The 21,622-nt window shown below is 45.8% G+C and overlaps 1 protein-coding gene across 7 annotated transcripts in view; it reads left to right on the top strand.

Moving 5' to 3' along the window:
• The window catches only part of slc26a10 (solute carrier family 26 member 10), a 142,089-nt gene that overhangs the window by 33,086 nt on the left and 87,381 nt on the right, over window positions 1-21,622 (top strand). For all 7 annotated transcript variants that reach the window (XR_009509001.1, XM_059956119.1, XM_059956121.1 and 4 more), the window contains 4 exons: window positions 2,849-2,931; window positions 13,185-13,332; window positions 17,473-17,586; window positions 19,715-19,792. Coding sequence is in view for 6 of the 7 variants with exons in the window: in XM_059956119.1 (XP_059812102.1) it covers window positions 2,849-2,931; window positions 13,185-13,332; window positions 17,473-17,586; window positions 19,715-19,792 (423 nt within the window). In the remaining variant the exon portion in view is untranslated. The remainder of the gene's footprint in view (window positions 1-2,848; window positions 2,932-13,184; window positions 13,333-17,472; window positions 17,587-19,714; window positions 19,793-21,622) is intronic.

The following is a 21,622-nucleotide window of genomic DNA, read 5'->3' as shown; positions in this document are numbered from 1 at the left end:
TTTACTAACAATCAAAGATCTCCCTTTTTTCGTTTATTTTGGGGTATCAGGCAAGGCTGTCTTCTTAGTCCATTATTATTTGATATTGCTTTGGAACCTTTGGCAATTGCTATTAGAGAATCACCTAACATTTTTGGCATTACTCGCGGGATGGATATACACAAGTTAACATTATATGTAGATGACTTGTTATTATACATTTCTGATCCTTAGAAATCCATTCCTGCAGTTATATCATTGTTGGCTCAGTTTAGTAATTTTTCCGGGTATAAATTGAATCTTAATAAGAGTGAATTTTTCCCCTTAAGTGGACAGGTTCCAATTTATGGAAATTTACCTTTTAAATTAGTTAATGACTTATTTTATATACAGGGAAATCATATACAAAAAATCATAAGGAGTTATTCAAGGTTAATTTTTTACCCTTAATTGATCAGATTAAATGTTTGTTCACTATGGTCACCATTGTCTGTATCTCTGATAGGTCAGATTAATGCTATTAAGATGATTATTTTACCCAAGTTCTTATATATATGTCAAGCAGTACCAATTTTTATTCCAAAATTCTTTTTTGACAATGTCGATTCAAAAATTTCCTCATATATATGGCAGAATAAAAATCCTAGATTAGGTAAAAGATATTTACAGAAGTCAAAGAAGGAGGGTGGATTGGCATTGCCTAATTTTAGATTTTATTATTGGGCAATTAATATTCAACATTTGAAATGTTGGTTAAGGGATTGGGATTTATCTCCTAGCCCTCATTGGGTAAATCTGGAAACTAAATCTGTACAAGGATTTTCATTGGGTTCTATTTTAGGGACTTCTCTTCCCTTTGCTCTTACTAAATTGCATAAACGAATCGACAATCCGATAGTCAAACGTACTTTACGTATATGGTTTCAATTTTGGAAATTTTTTGGGTTGAATCAATTCGTTTTAACTATTCCTATTGTATCCAATTTCTTTTTTCATCCCTCTATTATGGACCAAGCTTATTCATCTTGGAAGACTAAAAGTATACTACGATTTTCTGATTTATTTTTGGATAATTGTTTTATGTCTTTTGAACAATTATCTAATAAATATGATTTGCCTAGATCTCATTTTTTAAAGCTATTTACAAATTAGGAATTTTTTAAACACTGTACATCCTACCTTTCCAAATCTTGATTCTTCGGGTATTTTGGAGAAATTGTTAGAATTAAATCCTTTTCCGAAAGGTGTAATATCAAATGTTTACAATATAATTATGAAAATACATTCAGAGGCCTTTTATAAGATTAAAAATGATTGGGAAAGAGAACTTAACCTTACTACCCCTATTGAAAATTGGGATAAAATTCTTCAATTAGTTAATTTATCCTCTATATGCGCTAAACATTCATTGATACAGTTTAAAGTTGTGCACAGGGCTCGTATGTCCAAAGATAAATTAGCTCATTTTTATTCCCATATAAATCCTATATGTGACAGATGTCATTCTGAGATAGAGTCTTTAACTCATATGTTTTGGTCATGTCCACTTTTGAAAAAATATTGGAATAATATTTCAATATTATTTCCACGGTATTGAACATTGATTTATGACCTCATCCTATTACTGCAATCTTTTGTTTTACCAATGATGGACTCAATCCATTTATCTTCTTCTGCTTGTCAGATGATTGCATTTCTTACATTAATGGCTAGAAGATCTATTTTGTTGAATTGGAAAGAAATTAATCCCCCACCATATTTCATTGGTTTTCTCAAACTATGTTATGTCTAAATTTGGAAAAAATTAGAAGTGTCGTATATGACCCTTCTATTAAATTTGAAAAGATTTGGAAGCCATTTATTCAATATTTTCACATGATGTAATTTGACCCTGTTCCAATCCTATTTGTTTTTCCGGTTTTGATTATATATATATATTGAGAGGATCGGGGTTGGGGACACTGATGATTTTGTATCTTTTTATAGATATTATAAACAGCCCATTTTTTTCCTTCTTTTTCTTTTCCTTTTTTTTCTCTTTATTAGTTAGTGATCAGTTTGTTAGATTAGTTTTTCTTAGGGTAATAATATTTTTTTTCTCTTTTTCTCTTTTCTGTTTTTTCTCAACATGATATACCTAGTCTTTTCTTTGTTTCGTTTAAATGATATTAGTATCATTCATGATTTGGGAAGACTTAACTATATTGTACTTATTACTTGTGTATCCTTTTATGTTCATTTTAATTTCGTAAGTTTGTAATCCCGTTATCTATGTATTAATCTTATCATGTTGATATTAATAAAAAGATTGAGAAAGAAAAGAAAGTTTCCTTGATTGGGGGGGGGGGGGTCATGGTTGTGCCATTAATGGAGCTGGCTGAGTTTACAGCCCTCTTAGCATCTTTTACACTTCTGTGCATTGAATCCTATGTAGTAAAGGGTGCAGCGACCAGTCAGAATGCTCTCCATGGGACACCTGTAGAAATCAGTAGATATCTTTTGAGATCTGTAGAAACTTCGATCATAGACAGAGTGGACAGCCAGCGCCTCTTCCCCAGGGCACCACTGCTCAGTACAAGAGGGCATGGCTTTAAGGTCAGGGGTGGAAAGTTCAAGGGGGATATTAGAGGAAGGTTTTGCACTCAGAGAGTGGTTGGTATGTGGAATGCACTGCCTGAGTCAGTGGTGGAGGCAGATACACTAGTGAAGTTTAAGAGACTACTAGACAGGTATATGGAGGAATTTAAGGTGGGGGGTTATATGGGAGACAGGGTTTGAGGGTCGGCACAACATTGTGCTATACTACTACTATACTATTCATAAGAACTGAATAGAATATTGGATTTAACTGCACACTTCTTCTTCACAGCTGATCGTGGCCACAGCCGTCACTTTTGCTACATCCCTCGATGAGCGTTGTAACGTCCAGATTGTGGGACACATCCCTGCTGGGTGAGCTCCTCTTTCTCCAGGAGATTAAAATGACAGTGATGAAAGTCCACAAGAGACATGTGTGAATACCAGTGAGTAGTTATCAAGATGCTGCAGGAACCCAGCAGGTCATGCAGCATCTGTGGAGGGAAATGGACAATTCATGTTTCAGGTTGAGATGTTTCATCTGGGTTAAAAGAATAGAACTGGTATAAAGAGGTGGGATGGGGCAAGAGCTGGCAGGTGATGGGTGGATCCAGGTAAGGAGGGTGATCGGAAGATGGAGGAGGGAGGAATGGAGATAGTGACACAGGCTGGAGGAGAGAGGAACAGGTGACAAGGGGCTGCAGATGGTGCGTCTGATTGGAGAGGGAGGTGGAGCCTGGAACATAATCAGGGAGATGAGGAGGGCAGATAGGAACAGTGGGTGGGGGAGGGGACCCAGTGGGAGGGGTGTGTGGATGATGGACAGATGGAATGGGTGGGAGAGGGGACACAGTCGGAGGGGTGAGTGGGTGATGGACAGATGGAGCGGGTGGGGGAGGGGACCCAGTGGGAGGGGTGTATGGGTGATGGACAGATGGAGTGGGTGGGGGAGGGGACCCAGTGGGAGGGGTGTGTGGGTGATGGACAGATGGTGTGGGTGGGGGAGGGGACCCAGTGGGAGGAGAGTGTGGGTGATGGACAGATGGAGTGGGTGGGGGAGGGGACCCAGTGGGAGGAGAGTGTGGGTGATGGACAGATGGAGTGGGTGGGGGAGGGGACCCAGTGGGAGGGGTGAGTGGGTGATGGACAGATGGAGTGGGTGGGGGATGGAACTCAGTGGGAGGGGTGAGTGGGTGATGGACAGATGGAGTGGGTGGGGGAGGGGACCCAGTGGGAGGAGTGTGTGGGTGATGGACAGATGGAGTGGGTGGGGGAGGGGATCCAGTGGGTGGGGTGTGTGGGTGATGGACAGATGGAGCGGGTGGGGGAGGGGACCCAGTGGGAGGGGTGTGTGGGTGATGGACAGATGGAATGGGTGGGGGAGGGGACACAGTGGGAGGGGTGTGTGGGTGATGGTCAGATGGAGTGGGTGGGGGAGGGGACCCAGTGGGAGGAGAGTGTGGGTGATGGACAGATGGAGTGGGTGGGGGAGGGGACCCAGTGGGAGGGGTGTGTGGGTGATGGACAGATGGAGTGGGTGGGGGAGGGGACCCAGTGGGAGGGGTGTGTGGGTGATGGACAGATGGAGTGTGTGAGGGAGGGGACTCAGTGGTAGGGGTGTGTGGATGATGGACAGATGGAGTGGGTGGGGGAAGGGACTCAGTGGGAGGGGTGTGTGGTGACGGACAGATGGAGTGGGTGGGAGAGGTGAAAGGAACAGGGTGATGTGAGCTGCGATGGGTGTCGGAGAAACTGGGTAGATCAGGAGGAGAGAGAAAAGGAACAGAGAAGGAGCAGAACAACTGTGAATTGGGTTTTCTGACTTCCCCCTCATGGATCTGATTACTTTTAAGAAGACCTTGCAGTTTGTAAATGATGTATGATCAAAGCAGTGAGTCTGCCACATTCTAACACCTCTGTTTGGGACTTCTGTTAATCACACGTGTTGGTGAACCTTTTTTGAGTTATAAAGTCACACAGCACAGAAATAAGCTTTTTAACCCTCCAGGTTAATGACAGTCATTGTGCTTGTCAATACAAATCCAATCTTTACATAATGGACTCTCATCTGTTGCTGCTGTTCTGCGATGGGAGTTTCGAAGTTCAAAGTAATTGTATTATCTGAGTATGTATATGTCATCATCTGCTACCTTGAGATTCATTTTCTTGCAGGCATTAACAAGAAAATAAAGAACTGTAATAGAAATTATGAAAAGCTATAATTAACAAAGACTGACAACCATCCAATGTGCAAAAGAAGACAAATTGTGCAAATAACAAAAAAGTAAATAAATAATACTGACAGCATGAATTGTAGAGTCCTAGAAAGTGTGCCTCCAGGATAGTTTAGATTTGAAGTGAGTGAAGTCATCCACATTTCTTCAGGAGCCTGGTGCTTGTAATAACTGTTCCTGAATGTGGTAGTGTGGCACCTAAGGGTCCTATACCTCTTGCCCGATAGTAGTAGTGATTCTTTGGCCTTTGGTCAGGCCATTCCCCATTTGCTGGAAGTTCTGTCTTCCTAATACTGACCAAGGGGAGAATGCTGAATTTGGAAGAGCATATATCAGCAGATCACTAGAAAAAGGGGTGATAACATGCAGCTGTCTCTAGTAACACGATGGGTTTCCGCCTCCCCTACTGGATTCCAGTCTGCTGCCAAGCCCCGAAATGGGGTCACTGGTGGAGGAAAGAAGAGACAAGGGAGGGGACTCCATAACCAGGAGCTTCCACGTCCCTGGCCAATCAGACAAATGCAAATGACCTGTGACCCGAACCACACTTGCAGGATAGTTTTAAGGCCTTTTACTTTTGGTGAGTGTGGGAAGGTGGGGAATGTTGGGACTGGTCAGCCATCAGCCAAAAAACAATTTCTTAGCTAGAACTCCATTGTTCTGTTATGATTTTGTGAAGCTATGCATCAATTGGCTTTCCAGTGCTTGTATACTGTGATAATGTTAGTATTTCAACAGGATTAAGATCTGAAAGAATTTCTGTCAAGTATATTTGCACTACTTAGTTCTGATATATTATGGAGCCTTTTAAACCTGCATTGGTGTGAAAAATCTTTAGACAACATTATATTGATGGCGTAGAAAGCACTGAAGGGCAGAGATCTGCATCCTGATGACACCCAACCAGTGTTCATAGGGTGTGGAAGAAGTTGGCTGCTTTAAGTGATGGTGCTACACTCATCACTGGGGCAGCATCTGAATGTCTTCTTCCACAAGGAGGCTGGAGTTTGTTCCCCAAGGTGCAGAGTCCCACTCCAGGTTGCCACAGCAACAAGTTGCAATGATAGACACCATGGCCAAGAAAGCACGCCAGCGCCTCTACTTCCTCAGTTGGCAATAGAAATTTGGCAAGTACACGCTGACCCTCACAAATTTTTACAGAGGCACCAGGGAAAGCATCCTATCCGGGTGCGTAACGCCTTGATACGGCAACTGCTCTGCCTGAGACCGCAAGAAACTGCAGAGAATTGTGGACACAGCACAGTCCATCACAGAAACCAGCCTCCCCTCCACTGACTCTGTCTACCCTCCCTGCTGCCTCAGTGATACAGCCAACAAAATCAAAGACCCTTCCCACCCTGGTCACTCTCTCTTCTTCCAACCCCCATCAGGCAGAAGATACAAAAACCTGAAAGCATTTACCACCAGACGTAAGGGCAGTTTCTATCCCACTGTTATCAGACTCTTGAACGGACCTCTCAGATGCTGATCTCTCAATCTGCCCCATTGTGGCCTTTGCACTTTTATTTGTCATTCTGCGCTGCATTTTCTCTGTAACGGTAACACTATAGTCTACGTTCTGTTTTCCTTTTAATACTATCTTGATATGCTTATGTATGGAATGATCTGACCAGCTTTTCATTGGATCTTGGTACATGTGACAATCATAAGCCAATTACCAACAGCTGATGGCCGACCAGTCCCAACATTCCCCACCTTCGCACACTCACCAAAAGTAAAAGGCCTTAAAACTATCCTGCAAGTGTGGTTCGGCTGATTTTGGCTTTATTATTGTCACATGTACTGCAATACAATGAAAAGCTTTTGTTCATATGCCCCCGATACAGGTCCTTCCATATGTAAGTATCTCAAGGACGTAGACTAGTTTCACAGGTTCAGTTGTGCAGGGAGACGAAGTGTAAAGCCCGAGGCAAGGTAAATTGAGGAGAAAGAGTTCATCTTTGTCCACTCAAACTTTTGAAAGCAGTGGGATAGAAGCTGTCCTTACATTCTTTCAGAACCCATCTTGGCGGATCTTACAGGTTTGAACTTGTCTAGAAGTTCAATTAAAAAGCGGAGGAGTCCTTGGCTCAACGAGAAATAGAGGCACTGAGGCTGTCAAAGACAACACTGGGATTAAAGGGGAGAGAACCCGAGAGAGCAGAGGAAGAAATCCTGAGGGACAAATTTTCTGGTAGTATGACTTTAGATTGAGCCATCTTGATATAAAGCTGGGATCTAAATATTTGATTTATAAAATAGTCTCAGTTTCTATACAACTAAGAGAAGCAGTAAACATCAGAAATCTGGCGAAGCATCTTCCAAGCACTTTGTAGGATTTCTTTTTTATATTCAAGGGCACAAGATCATCCAGATGCAAGTTGTTAGATAACAATGTGAGTCAGTAAAATTGCACATTGAGGGTAACATTGCATATTGAAGTAAATTTGGATACTCAATTGGAGATGAAGGGTGCAAGGTTTATAACACGGAGGATAGTGGGTGCCTGGAATGGGCTGGCAGGGGTGGTGATAGCAGCAGATATGTTAGTGACATTCAAGACAGGCATATGCATATGCAGAGAATGGAGGGATATGGACAAAGTGCAAGCAGAGAGGGTAAGTTAAATTTGGCATCCTGCTTGGCACAGACATCGTGGGCCAAGGGTCTTTAGCTGTGCTGCACTGCTCTGTGTCCTGGTTTGATAGTTTCAGTGAGGGTGAGCGCCCAGTGAGGGTGGGATGAGGGAGGCTTTAAAGCAAAGCTGTGAAGTTCGAATAAAATCTTCTTTAATTGCAGCTCACCGACTCCGTGTCGTTATTTTAGCGCTGCGTGTAGCACACCGCTACAATTGGTGACCCCGACGGTCCAAACAATTTTTGGACCGGAGATGACCGATGCCGCATCTGTTCGTGCGGTTTCATTGAAACTGTCAAGCTTCTAGACGCTACGACCTCACCTATGGTTCCAGCAAGCAGAAGCCCAATTCCACGTTCAGCAGATAACCTCAGGGGACACACGTTACTACTACGTGGTGAGCTCCCTCGACCAGGACACAGCGGCCCAGGTTGAGGAGTTCATACAGTCTCCCCCAGCAGACGGCAAGTACATGGAATTCAAAGCCCTGCTACTAAGGACTTTCGGACTCTCACGGCGCAAGCGGGCTGCCCACTTACTGCACCTGGATGGTTTGGGAGACAGACCTCCATCGGCTTTAATGAATGAGATGTTGTCTCTGGCTGGCGGACACAAACCCTGCCTCATCTTTGAGCAGGCATTCCTGGAGCAGCTGCCCGAGGACATACGCCTGCTGCTGTCCGACGCGGATTTCAGCGACCCCCGGAAGGTGGCAACCTGGGCGGACTTGCTGTGGAACGCCAAAAAGGTGAGCGGGGCGTCCATCGCACAGATCACCCAGCCACGCTCCCAGCAGCAAACCAGTCCAGGCCCGGCCGCAGAGCCCGCTAACCCCAGAGGCAGGGGTGGGGAGCCCAATGAACAATGGTGCTTCTACCACCAGCGGTGGGGTGCAGAAGCCCGCCGTTGTCGCCCGCCCTGCAAGTTCGCGGGAAACGCCAGGGCTAGCCGCCGCTGATGGGTACGGCGGCTGGCCATCGGGATAGCCTCCTGTATGTGTGGAACCAGCGGTCGGGACGCCATTTTTTGGTCGACACCGGTGCCGAGATCAGCATCTTACCTCTGATGAGTTACGACACCCGCAACAGGGCACCAGGTCCCCCCCTGAGGGCAGTGAATGGCAGCACGGTAAGGACCTACGGCACCCATATGGTGCAGCTACAGTTCGGCTCCAGCCGGTGCACGTGGGACTTCACACTGGCCACCGTAGCCCAACCGCTTCTGGGTGCGGATTTTTGGCGGGCTCACAGCCTGCTGGTCGACCTGCCGAGACCTTTCAGACGTTCTCCCTGGGAGAAGCCCAGTTGCCAGCCCCACACCTCGACTCCATCACGCTGTCTGACAACGACTTCACCAGAGTCCTGGCGGATTTCCCATTGGTTCTGGCACCGCAGTTCACAGCAGCCATGCCCCGACACGGCGTACAGCACCACATCCCGACCCAGGGACCACCCCTCCACGCCCGTGCTCGGCGGCTTCCCCCGGACAAGCTCCGACTGGCGAAGGAGGAGTTCAAGAGGATGGAGGAATTGGGGATCATCCGGAGGTCCGACAGCCCATGGGCCTCCCCCCTGCACATGGTGCCCAGAGCAACAGGGGCTGGAGACCGTGCGGCAACTACTGCAGGCTGAACGAGGCTACAACACCGGACCGCTACCCTGTGCCGCACATTCAGGACTTTGCAGCAAACCTGCACGGTGCATGGATCTTCTCCAAGGTATTCCTCGTCCGGGGATGTCATCAAATCCCGATGCATCCGGACGACGTCCCCAAAACAGCTCTCATCACCTCGTTCGGCCTTTTCGAGTTCCTCTGCATGCCGTTCGGCCTGAAGAATGCCGCACAGACGTTCCAGCGGTTAATGGACGTGGTGGGACGCGACCTGGACTTCGCTTTCATCTATTTGGATGACATTCTGATAGCCAGCAGTAGTCGTCAGGAGCATCTGTCCCACCTCCGTCAACTCTGCGCCCGACTGAGTGAGTACGGTCTAACAATCAACCCCGCCAAACGCCAGTTCGGGCTTGACACCATTGACTTCCTGGGCCACAGGATTATTAAAGACGGGGCAACCCCTCTGCCCGCCAAGGTAGACGCGGTCCGCCATTTCCCCCGACCCACCTTCAGGCCTTCAGGAATTCGTAGGTATGGTCAATTTCTACCACCGCTTCCTCCCTTCAGCTGCCTGAATCATGCGCCCCCTGTTCACCCTGCTGTCCGGTTCGGGCAAGGACATTACCTGGGACGAGGAGTCCTCTGCTGCTTTCATTCAAATGAAGGAAGCCTTGGCGAACGCCGTGATGCTAGTGCACCCCAGAATGGACGTCCCTACTGCCCTCACAGTGGACGCATCTAACACGACAGTCGGTGGGGTACTGGAGCAACTCATCGAGGGTCGCTGGCAACCCCTGGCATTTTTCAGCAAACACCTGAGGCCACCCGAGCTCAAATACAGTGCTTTCGACCGGGAACTGTTGGCGCTATACCTGGCAATCCGGTATTTCAGGTACTTCTTAGAAGGTAGGCCCTTCGCCGCGTTCACGGACCACAAACCGCTTACCTTTCCGTTCACGAAGGTGTCCGATCCCTGGTCGTCCCGCCAGCAGCACCATCTGTCCTACATCTCTGAATACACAACAGATTTCCGGCACGTCTCGGGTAAGGACAATGTCGTGGCGGACGCGCTCTCTCGCCCTAACATTCATGCCCTTTCCCCAGGGGTAGACTTTGAGGCGCTGGCAGAGGCACAGCAGGCAGACGAAGAAATCCCGAGTTACAGAACCGCAGTCTCCGGTTTGCAGCTCCAGGACCTCCCCGTAGGCCCAGGTGAGAGGACCCTACTCTATGACGTCACCACCGGCCAGCCCCGTCCCGTCGTCCTGGCACCTTGGCGGCGACGCGTTTTCGACTCCATTCATAACTTAGCGCACCCCTCCATCAGGTCAACCGTCTGGATGGTCTCCAGCAGGTTCGTTTGGCACGGACTCCGCAAGCAGGTCAGTGAATGGGCCAAAACGTGCATGCACTGCCAGACGGCCAAGGTGCAGCGGCACACCAAAGCCCTGCCGCAGCAGTTCCACCCCACCCACCAGCGTTTCGACCAAATTCATGCAGATATCGTGGGCCCCCTGCCAGTGTCGCGTGGAGCGCGGCACCTCCTGACTATCGTGGACCGGTTCACAAGATGGCCAGAGGCGATCCCGCTCACCGACACCACCTCCGAATCCTGCGCCCGGGCCCTGATCGCCACCTGAATATCTCGCTTTGGTGTACCAGCCCACATTACCACCGACAGAGGCGCCCAGTTCACCTCCAGCCTGTGGTCAGCTATGGCCAGCCTTTTGGGGACACAGCTGCACCACACAACTGCCTACCACCCACAATCGAACGGCCTGGTGGAGCATTTCCACCGTCACCTAAAGTCGGCTCTCATGGCCCACCTGAGAGGAGCTAACTGGGTGGACGAGCTTCCCTGGGTCCTACTTGGCATCCGTACAGCAGCCAAAGACGATCTGCACACCTCGTCGGCTGAGTTGGTGTACGGCGCACCCCTGGTCGTCCCCGGGGAGTTCATACCAGCCCCAAGGGGGGCACGAGGAAGAACCCACAGCAGTCCTGTGCAGACTACGTGAGAGGCTCGGCAACCTGGCCCCCATACCCACTTCACAGCATGGGCAGAACCCGACCTGCGTACCCAAAGACCTGCAGAACTGTAAGTTTGTGTTTGTATGAAGGGGCGGGCATCGGGCATCGCTACAGCGGCCCTACGAGGGGTCGTTTACAGTGATCAACAACAATGGGTCCACGTTCGTGCTGGACGTTGGGGGGAGAGAGGAGGTTTTCACGGTGGACCGACTCAAACTGGCCCAAGTGGACTTGGCGCAACCGGTCGAGTTTCCGACACCGCGGCGCAGAGGCCGACCTCCCAAACAGGGTCCAGCCCAGACTGTGGACATTGGGGGGTGTATCGCTGGTTCGGGGGGGGGTTATGTGGCGACCCACTTCCTAGCGCACTCGAACCGGCTCACAATTAGCCAGCGCACCAGCACAAAGACCAGGTCTGCTTCACCAACAAAGGGAAAAGCCTGCGGGGGTTTGTGAGTACGTGCCCCTTACAGCATCCGCGCCCAGTGAGGGTGGGATGAGGGAGGCTTTAAAGCAAGGCTGTGAAGTTTGAATAAAATCTTCTTTAATTGCAGTTTACCAACTCCGTGTCGTTATTTTAGCGCTGTGTGTAGCATACCGCTACATATCGATGATTTAGATTATGGATTAAATGGTTTTGTGGCTAAGTTTGCAGATGACACCAAGATAGGTGGAGGAGCAGAAAGTATTGAGAAAATGGAAAGGTTGCAGAGAGACTTGGTCAGTTTAGGAGAGTGGGCAAAGAAATGGCAGATGAGATACAATGTTGAGAAATGTACAGTTGTACATTTTGGAAGAAGAAACAATCGGGCAGATTATTATTTAGATGGGGAGAAAATTCAAAAATCGGAAGTGCAAAGGGACATGGGGGTCTTAGTGCAGGATACCCTAAAGGTTAACCACCAGGTTGGATCGGCAGTAAGGAAAGCGAATGCTATGTTGGCATTCATTTCAAGAGGAATAGTGTAAAAGAGTAAGGAGGTGTTGATGAGGCTCTCTGGGGCACTGGTGAGACCCTATTTGGAATACTGTGTGCAGCTTTGGGCCCTCTATCTTAGAAAGGATGTGCTGATGTTGGAGACAGTTCAGAGAAGATTCACGAGGATGATTCCTGGAATGCAGAGACTAACATATGAGGAGCGTTTATCAGCTCTTGGACTGTATTTATTAGAGTATAGAAGAATGAGAAGGGATCTCATAGAAACATTTTGAATGTTGAAAGGGTTGGACAGAGTAGATGTGGAAAGGCTGTTTCCCTTGGTGGGTGAGTCCAGGACAAGAGGTCACAGTCTTAGAATTAGAGGGTACCCATTTAAAACAGAGATGAGGAGAAACTTTTTTAGCCAGAGGGTCATGGATTTATGGAATTTGTTGCCACATATAGCTGTGGAGGCCCAATCATTGAGGGCTTTTAAGGAAGAGATTGACAGTATCAAGGGATATGGGGAAAAAAGCTGGAAATTGGAACTAGACGGGAGAATAGTTTAGCTCACGGTGAGTGGCAGAGCAGACTCGATGGGCCGAATGGCCTACTTCTGCTCCTTTGTCTTGTGATCTTGTGAGATAGGAAGAGTGGCCAATTTGATATCTCCTTTGATGCCTCCAATCACCCAGCAACAATGTCCTTTGAAGAAACAAATGAGCAGAAGTTGTATCCAGCTTCTAATATCAGCATCCCAACAGACCTTAACCTGGTGTCAGCTTGTCTTATCTATTAATTGACAAGTCCTGGCAGTCCATCATTGAAGACGTCTTCATAAGATGATCACTCAAGGAGGTGGTATCCATCTAGAATATGCCCCTTTCTTTAGACTACAATCAGGGAGGAGGTGCAGGAGCCTGAAGACACACACTCAATGTTTTAAGAATAGTTTCTTCCCACCCACTCTCTGATTTCTCAATGGTCCATGAACTCTACCCCAATGTTTTGCTCTCTTTTTGTACCATCCACCTATTTCTCATATATTCTTCTTGTAACTTATAGTATTTTTTATGTATTGCACTGGACTGCTACCGCAAAACACCAAATTTCACAACATATGTCAGAGCTAACAAACCTGATTCTGATCGCAAGTGGAAATAGAATAATGCGCTTTGTGTATTTTTTCACAGGTTTCCAAGCCCTCAGTTACCAGCCCTGGGAAGCATCCCGAACCTAGTCGGAGACACGGTGGCGATTACCTTTGTTGGTTATGCTGTGTCGGTATCCCTAGCCATGATCTATGCCGACAAGCACAGATATAAGATTGACCCCAACCAGGTCTGTATTTTCAGATTAACAGATATTCCGTAAATACTAGTTGGCACACTTTTATCATAAATCACCAATTTGAAGTTGGGAGTGGACAGGTCTTATGGAAAAGCACATTCCTGCACTTCAAGAATGAGTGAGTCTGAGGAGGTTTCTTTTTCCCTTTTAGTTTTCTCCTCTTCAAGAATTATAGAGGCATCCGGCACAAAAAGAGGCCCTTCAGCCCAATGAGTCTATGCTAACCATCAACTGCCCAATCACACTAGTTCTACACTCATCTTATTTTTTATTCTCCCCACATTCCCATCATTTCTCCAGAGCACAGAATGAATAGAATCATAGAGCACTACAGCACAGAAACAGGCCCTTCAGTCTATCCATTCCATGCTGAACCATTTAAACTGCCTAGTCCTATCGGCCTGCATCAGGACCACAGCCCTCCATATCCCTCCCATCTATGTACCTATCCAAACTTCTGTTGAATGTTGAAATTGAAATTGCATGCATTACTTGCGCTGGCAACTTGTTCCACACTCTCACTACTCTCTATGTGGAGAAGTTGCCCCATATTGCCCTTAAACATTTCACCTTTCACCCTTAGCCCATGGCATCTAGGTCTAGTCTCACCAACCTCAGTGGAAAAGAATGCTTGCATTTATCCTATTTATACCCCTCATAATTTTGTATACCTCCGCAAAATGTCCCCTCAATCTTCTACATTCTACAGAATAAAATTTTAACTTATTCAATCTTTCCTTATAACTCAGGTCCTCCAGTCCTGGCAACATCCTTGTAAATATTCTCTGTATTCTTTCCTGTCGGTAGGTGACCAAAACTGCACACAGTACTCCAAATAAGGCCTCACCAATGTCTTGTACAACTTCAACAAGATTCACCACCCTCTCTGAGAAGTTCCTACTGTTGTAAGTGACCATCCCCAAGTCTGGCAAACGTGTCCGCTCAATTGAGAGAACCGCCCCCAAAAATGGACATGACTCATCCTGTCAAGCCTCCTTAGGGTCCTATATATTTCAGAAAGATTACCTCTCGTTCTTCTAATCTCCACAGAATGCAAACCTAATTTGTTCAACTGCTTGAGATAGGAATCGGAATAAGAATCATAATTAGGTTTATTATTATTGACATGTTGTGAAATTAGTTGTTTTGCAACAGCAGTGCAGTGCAAGACATAAAAATTACTATAAATAGTACAGAAGAGGAACGGATCCAGAGACCGTTCAGGAATTTGATATTGGAGAGGAAGCTGTTCGTAAAACACTGAATGTAGGTCTTCAGGCTCCTTTACCTCCTCCCTGATGGCAGTAATGAGAAGAGGGCATGTTCTAGATAGTGAGGGTCCTTAATGATAGATGGGCACACCTCTTATCCTGGGAATTAATCCAGTGAGTCTCCCCTGGACTGCCTACAATGCCAGTGTAGGGAAATGTGAAATTCTCTGCTTGAAAAGATTGATGAACTTGGGATTCAATTAAAGTTTCAGTACTGAGACTGATCATTGTTTCGCAGGTTGGGGGAGGGCAAAAGAGGATTATAGACAATAGGTGCAGAAGTAGACCCTCGAGCCAGCACCGCCATTTTGAGATCATGGCTGATCAATTACTATCAATACCCGGTTCCTGCCTTGTCCCCATATCCCTTGATTCCCCTATCCATAAGATACCTATCTAGCTCCTTCTTGAAAGCATCCAGAGAATTGGCCTCCATTACCTTCCGAGGCAGAGCATTCCACACCCCCACAACTCTCTGGGAGAAGAAGTTTTTCCTTAATTCTGTCATAAATGACCTACCCCTTATTCTCAAACCATGCCCTCTGGTACTGGACTCTCCCAGCATCTGGAACATATTTCCTGCCTATCTTGTCCAATCCCTTAATAATCTTATATGTTTTAATCAGATCCCCTCTCAAGCTCCTTAATTCCAGCGTGTACAAGCCCAGTCTCTCTAACCTCTCTGCGTAAGACAGTCCAGACATCCCAGGAATTAACCTTGTGAATCTATGCTGCACTTCCTCTACAGCCAGGATGTCCTTCTTTAACCCTGGAGACCAAAACTGTACACAATACTCCAGGTGTGGTCTCACCAAGGCTCTGTACAAATGCAGGAGGATTTCCTTGCTCTTGTACTCAATTCCCTTTGTAATAAAGGCCAACATTCCATTAGCCTTCTTCACTGCCTGCTGCACTTGCTCATTCACCTTCAGTGACTGATGAACAAGGACTCCTAGATCTCTTTGTATTTCTCCCTTACCTAACTCTACACCGTTCAGATAATAATCTGCCTTCCTGTTCTTACTCCCAAAGTGGATAACCTCACACTTATTCACATTAAACGTCATCTGCCAAGTATCTGCCCACTCACTCAGCCTATCCAAGTCACCCTGAATTCTCCTAACATCCTCATCACATGCCACACTGCCACCCAGCTTAGTATCATCAGCAAACTTGCTGATGTTATTTTCAATGCCCTCATCCAAATCGTTAACGTAAATGGTAAACAGCTGTGGTCCCAATACCGAGCTCTGTGGCACCCCACTAGTCACCACCTGCCATTCTGAGAAACACCCATTCACCGCTACCCTTTGCTTTCTATCTGCCAACCAGTTTTCTATCCATGTCAATACCTTCCCCCCCAATGTCATGAACTCTGATTTTACCCACCAATCTCCTATGTGGGACCTTATCAAATGTCTTCTGAAAATCGAGGTACACTACATCCACTGGATCTCCCCCATCTAACTTCCTGGTTACATCCTCGAAAAACTCCAACAGATTAGTTAAGCATGATTTACCCATGATTAAGAGACATGGAATCAATTAGCATAGATATATACGAGCCATGGGTAAACTGTGTGGTGGAACAGACGGAGTTGCCTTCTTGCACTTCATTGACCCTCCTCCTTCACTGATAAATATGGATCAACTCAATATGTGTGTGGCCCCATCACCCTACGGAGCCACTATTTCTGCTCAGAGAAACCAAAAATGGGGCAACTCCAATTTTTGCAAGATATTAGATAGAAAGTCCATGGTGACAACACAATGTGTGTTCAAAGGCCCAGAGGGAATCCATTTTTAATTGGGTCAGTAGCAGAGGAGGTGATGGAGGCAGACACAGTAACAGCACATAGAAGGTATCTGGACAGGTACTTAGAATACAGAACATCACAGCACAGTTTAGGCTCTTCAGCCCTCGTTGTTGTGCCAACCTTCTAACCTACTCCAAGATCAATCTAACCATTCCCTCCTACATAGTCCTTCATTTTTCTATCATCCATGTGCCTGTCTTTCTTAAATGCCCCCAGTGTATCAGCCTCTACCACCATGCTTGGCAGGACGTTCCACACACCCACCACTCTCTATGTAAAAACTTACCTCTGACATCCCTGCTATACTTTTGTCTAATCACTTTAGATTATACTTGAATGAGCAGAGCATATAGGGCATATATAGAACACGGAACACAGACCAGTACAGGACAGGAACGGGCCCTTCGGTCCACAATGTCTGTGCTGGCCATGATGTTGAATTAAACTAAATCCCTTCTGCCTGCACATGATCCATATCCCTTCACTCCCTGCATGTTCATGTGTCTAACAGTCTCTTAAGTGCTCTATCATATTTGCTTCTCAGAAGCCTGTTCCAAGCACCTTCCAGTCTCTGTGTAAAAAATATGCCCTACACACTTCCTTTAAACATCCCCCTTCTCACTTTAAATGCATGCTCTCTAATATCTAACATTTTTATCCTGGGGAAAAAGACCCTGACTGCCCTAAAGTCATAATCTTTTCAACTTCCGGTCTCCCCTCAGCCACCGATGCTCCAGAAGACAAAGCCCAGGTTTGTCCAACCTCTCCTGTAGCTCACACATTCTAATCCCCAGGCAGTATCGTGGTGAACTTCTCCTATGTCCTCTCCAAAGCCGTCACACCCTTTCTATAATGAGACACAGAGGGAAATGGAATTAATTCAGGCAAGTGTGATTAGTATAGACAGACATGGTATGTCAAAGAGCCTGTTTCTATACTGTATAATTCTAAAACCATTTTTCAATGCAAAGTGACAAATGCCTATACACTTTGTTTCCTTCCCTATCTGTATTCCCAATAACTTATTTCTGTCTCTTTCACAGGAACTGCTGGCTCATGGTATTTCCAACACCGTCGCCTCTTTTTTCACCTGTTTCCCAAGTTCAGCCTCACTAGCTACAAGTAACATCCTAGAAAGTGCTGGTAGCCACACACAGGTGAGGGTATAAAGAGTACCGTGGAGCCTCAGAAATTACTTCAGTCTGCTGTGGTATACCACTGTTTAAACCTTGGATATCAAACTAGAAGTAAGAAATATCTCACAGGTCTCCTGAGTCCTGGGATATGAATTCATAACTGTTCTCAGTGGCTCTCTGAGTGTTGTGTCCATTTCCAGACATTCACCCTCAACTATATTGATCAGTTAGGCACAGAGAGAATCTGTATTTACTGACAAGTACATTTATTGGCTCAAATCACAAGCACGTGAACATACAAAACTAAGTACCTATGTGCACACCCACTAGGTTTCTCTGACCCTACCTGAACATTCAAAGAATAGAAAAGGTATCGATTATAACTGACGTTTCAATGACAAACTCTGCCATCTTCATCAAGGATGGCAGAGATTGTCATCGAAACATTGGTTATAAACGATACTTGTACCTGGCAGGAAGCCCAAGAAGAGTTTATTATACGCTGGGAAAGCATTAGATCCTTTTTCAATAGAAAAGGTAATGCCTGGGAGAAGGAGCTAATGCTGGCCAATGGAACCTCCAAATTTCCATTTGGGGTCATCTACTTTTGTGATGATTGTGGCTGCATGGTACTCCCAAAATCCTCCATTCTTATCCTCTTTCTTATCACATTAGCCTGTTGTGTTTCCATTTTGTTGGCTCAGGCTCCTCTAACTGTTCTGTGTCAGCTTGTCATTGGGTCTTGCCCAAGGCTGTGAACAGTATTACCGTATTGCTCTTCCACCGGAATTGTGCCTCAAGACGCTTTATCTGTTCTCCCTGAACCAGAACAGTTCAATACAGCTTAGCCAGTTCAGCTAAATATTGTACTCAGACTATTTCAAGTCACAGGCTGTTCTTTCTACAAGCTTACCATTTCCACATAACCATATAAACAACTTCTTATTTGGAAAGAGTCAATTCACAAAATGGTGGGGGCAAGAACAGTCTCACAAAATAAGACCATAAGACATAGGAGCAGAATAAGGCCATTTGGCCCATCGAGTTTACTCTTCATTCCGTCATGGCTGATTTATTATCCCTCTCAACGCTATTCTTCTCCCTTCTCCCTGTAACCTTTCACATCCTGATCGATCAAGAACTTTTCAAACTTCACCTTAAATAAACCCAATGACTTGGCCTTCACAGCTATCTGTGGCAATGAATTCCACAAATTCACCACTCTCTGGCTAAGAATTCCCTCAGAGATGAGGAACAGAGATTCCTCATCTCTGTTCCAAATGGTTGTGCCTCAGTTTTGATGAAACATCCTCTCCACATCCACTTTATCCAGACTTTTCAAGATTCAATAGGTTGCAATGAGATTTCCTCCTCATTGTGGGAAGGAAATGGAAGCAGGGATAAAGAGCACAACTCACAGTTTGCAATGGTCAATGTCATTGGAGGCTATGCACTGTATGTGAAAATTGCTCCCCTCCCCCATCTATTCCTGACTCTCCTCGAGTTTTGGAATGAGCTTAGGTAATTAATGCACACAAGGAGCTCCTTTCCTACCCTTTAAGGAGCAAAGCCAGTGATTCAAATGGAGCCACTGCCTATGAAAGTGGAGACTATGGAAAGAACTTATCAGAGCTAATGGCCAATCACGTAGCCGAAGCCAGGAGGCCCAGGGACTTGTCCTGGAATTGGTGGACTGCACGTGAGTGTGAGTGAGAGGGAGGGTGGGAAAGGCGAACGGGGCTTGTTTCGTTGCTTGTTGCATTCTGCTTTGTTGAGTTCTGTGTTGTTCTGCTGAGTATTGTGGACATGCTGTGTCGGTGCTGGAATGTGTGATGGAGCTTGCAGGCTGCTCCCAGCACACCCTTTGGTGTGTTGGTTGTTAATGCAAGTGACACATTTCACCATATGTTACAATGTGCACAGGATAAACAAATCTGAATATGAGAGGGAGATACAGCACAGAAAGAGGCCCTTTGGCCCACTGAGATCATACTAACAAGCATCCACTTACACTAATTCCATTTTCTTTGTCTCCACATTCCCATTAACTTCTATGAGGTGGGATCTAATGGGCTACCAAGTAAACCAAAGTGGGAGGACGTCGTAGTGAGTTCTATTAATCCTCTTTTACTTTTTTTTTACATCGTAGCTTGCTGGGTTTTTCACCTGTCTGGTTGTCTTGGCGGTGTTGCTTCTGATTGGCCCACTGTTTTACTTCCTGCCCAAGGTGAGGAAAATAACCCAATCAGGTAACTGTTTCTGTCACTGGACGCCATACTACAGTTAATGCAATTATTTGTTTATTCTAATTTCTTCAGAGCCTGACAAGTATTTTCAGTTGTATCTTGTGAAGGATTCCGGACATACTTGTGTGCTTAGTTACCATTAGCAGAGCAAGACACTGTCCTTCGTTCTCCCCTTGGGAAGTGTTACAAAGTGATCACATAGTGTGTGTCCCAGACAAATCTGAAGATAAGCACCTCTTTCCTCCGCCCCGTTTGACACACCTTCACCACCACAGAATCCATTACACACGTGTGCGAGTTGGTAAAGCCCTACAGCACAGAAAGAGGCCCTTCAGCCAAACCACTCTGTGCTCACCATTAATAACCATTTACACCAATACTATACTGATCCCATTTTACTCCCCACACTTCTCCCTGAACTCTCTCCACCCCAGATTTTTTCTCTGCCCCATGCACTCAGAGGCAATTCACAACCGATTATCCCACCTTTGGGATGTGGGAGGAAACCGGGGACGATGGCATTGCTGAAACACAATGATGCCTTACTGGCAGCAAACAAAACTACTAACTACTCTTTGTAAAGTTTGTAGATGATATGAAAATAAGTGGAGGGGCTGGTAGTTTTGAAGAAGTAGAGAGAGTGGCTTGGGACATGGAGGGGAAAGGGAGGCATTTATATCAAATACAAAAAAGTGTTGCAGTTACTAGGGTAGGAAGTAGATACAGAAGAGAGGAAATTGTGTGGACTAGGTTAAGGCTGGGGCACTGTGCACTAAACCAAACATTGAAATTGATAGGGAAACACCAGACAGGACTGTGTGAGGAATGTCAGGAAGAGGAGTCAGTAGAACATGTAGTTCTGAGTTGCAGGAAGTATGGGATACAGAGAGAGATGATGAGAATTAATCTAAGGGAATTGGGGGTGCAGGAATTCACATTAAAAGGGTTGCTGGGCATGGGTGAGAGAACACAGGTCAGGGTATTTTTAGCTTTCTTAAGGGGTACAGGGGTTTTTTATAGGATATGATGGATAAACAGAAATAGGGTACTAGGATGGGGAGGATAAAGTGTAGGTTAGGGTATGTGTATGTGTGCGATTGGGTGAAGGGATTTAGAATGTGAGTCCATCACATACTCCAGAGCAGAAGGTGGCGGTAATGCACCATTAAGCTGGGAGCCAACCGCCGTAAAACAAGAACGAGAGAGAGAGAGAGGCTACAGAAGGACCTCAAGGGTTTAGGACAGGGGTCAGCAACCTTTACCACTGAAAGAGCCACTTGGACCCGTTTCCCACAGAAAAGAAAACACTGGGAGCCGCAAAACCCGTTTGACATTTAAAATGAAATAACACTGCATACAACGTTTTGTTTTGCCTTTATGCTATGTGTAAATAAACTATAATGTGTTGCATTTATGAAATTGATGAACTCCTGCAGAGAAAACGAAATTACATTTCTGCATGCAACAAAAACATTTTGAACTCCGAAAAAAAGACGTTGGGTTGAAGGTTACTTTTAAGTAAAATACTCAACGTCTATTTGAGTCCTTCTTGTATTTATGAAAAACGCCAAACTTAAATTTGCCGCCAGCAGCAAACCAAAAATAACGTCAGCCAGCTGTCAACCTGAAAAATAAAAGGACTATTTCACTGAACAATGAAAACATATGAATATACGTAAAATAATACGCAATTAAAATATTTATCATACTTCTTCAGGTTGACTCACACCTGACAATGCAGTCGTATTCAGTAGGGATGGATCGATGCTTAGGGGAGTGACCGGGAAGGATAATGTGTTTTTTTCCTCTCT

This window comes from Hypanus sabinus, chromosome X1, assembly GCF_030144855.1.
Source record: "Hypanus sabinus isolate sHypSab1 chromosome X1, sHypSab1.hap1, whole genome shotgun sequence".
Taxonomy (NCBI): domain Eukaryota; kingdom Metazoa; phylum Chordata; class Chondrichthyes; order Myliobatiformes; family Dasyatidae; genus Hypanus; species Hypanus sabinus.
This window is presented reverse-complemented; position numbering and strand designations above follow the sequence as displayed.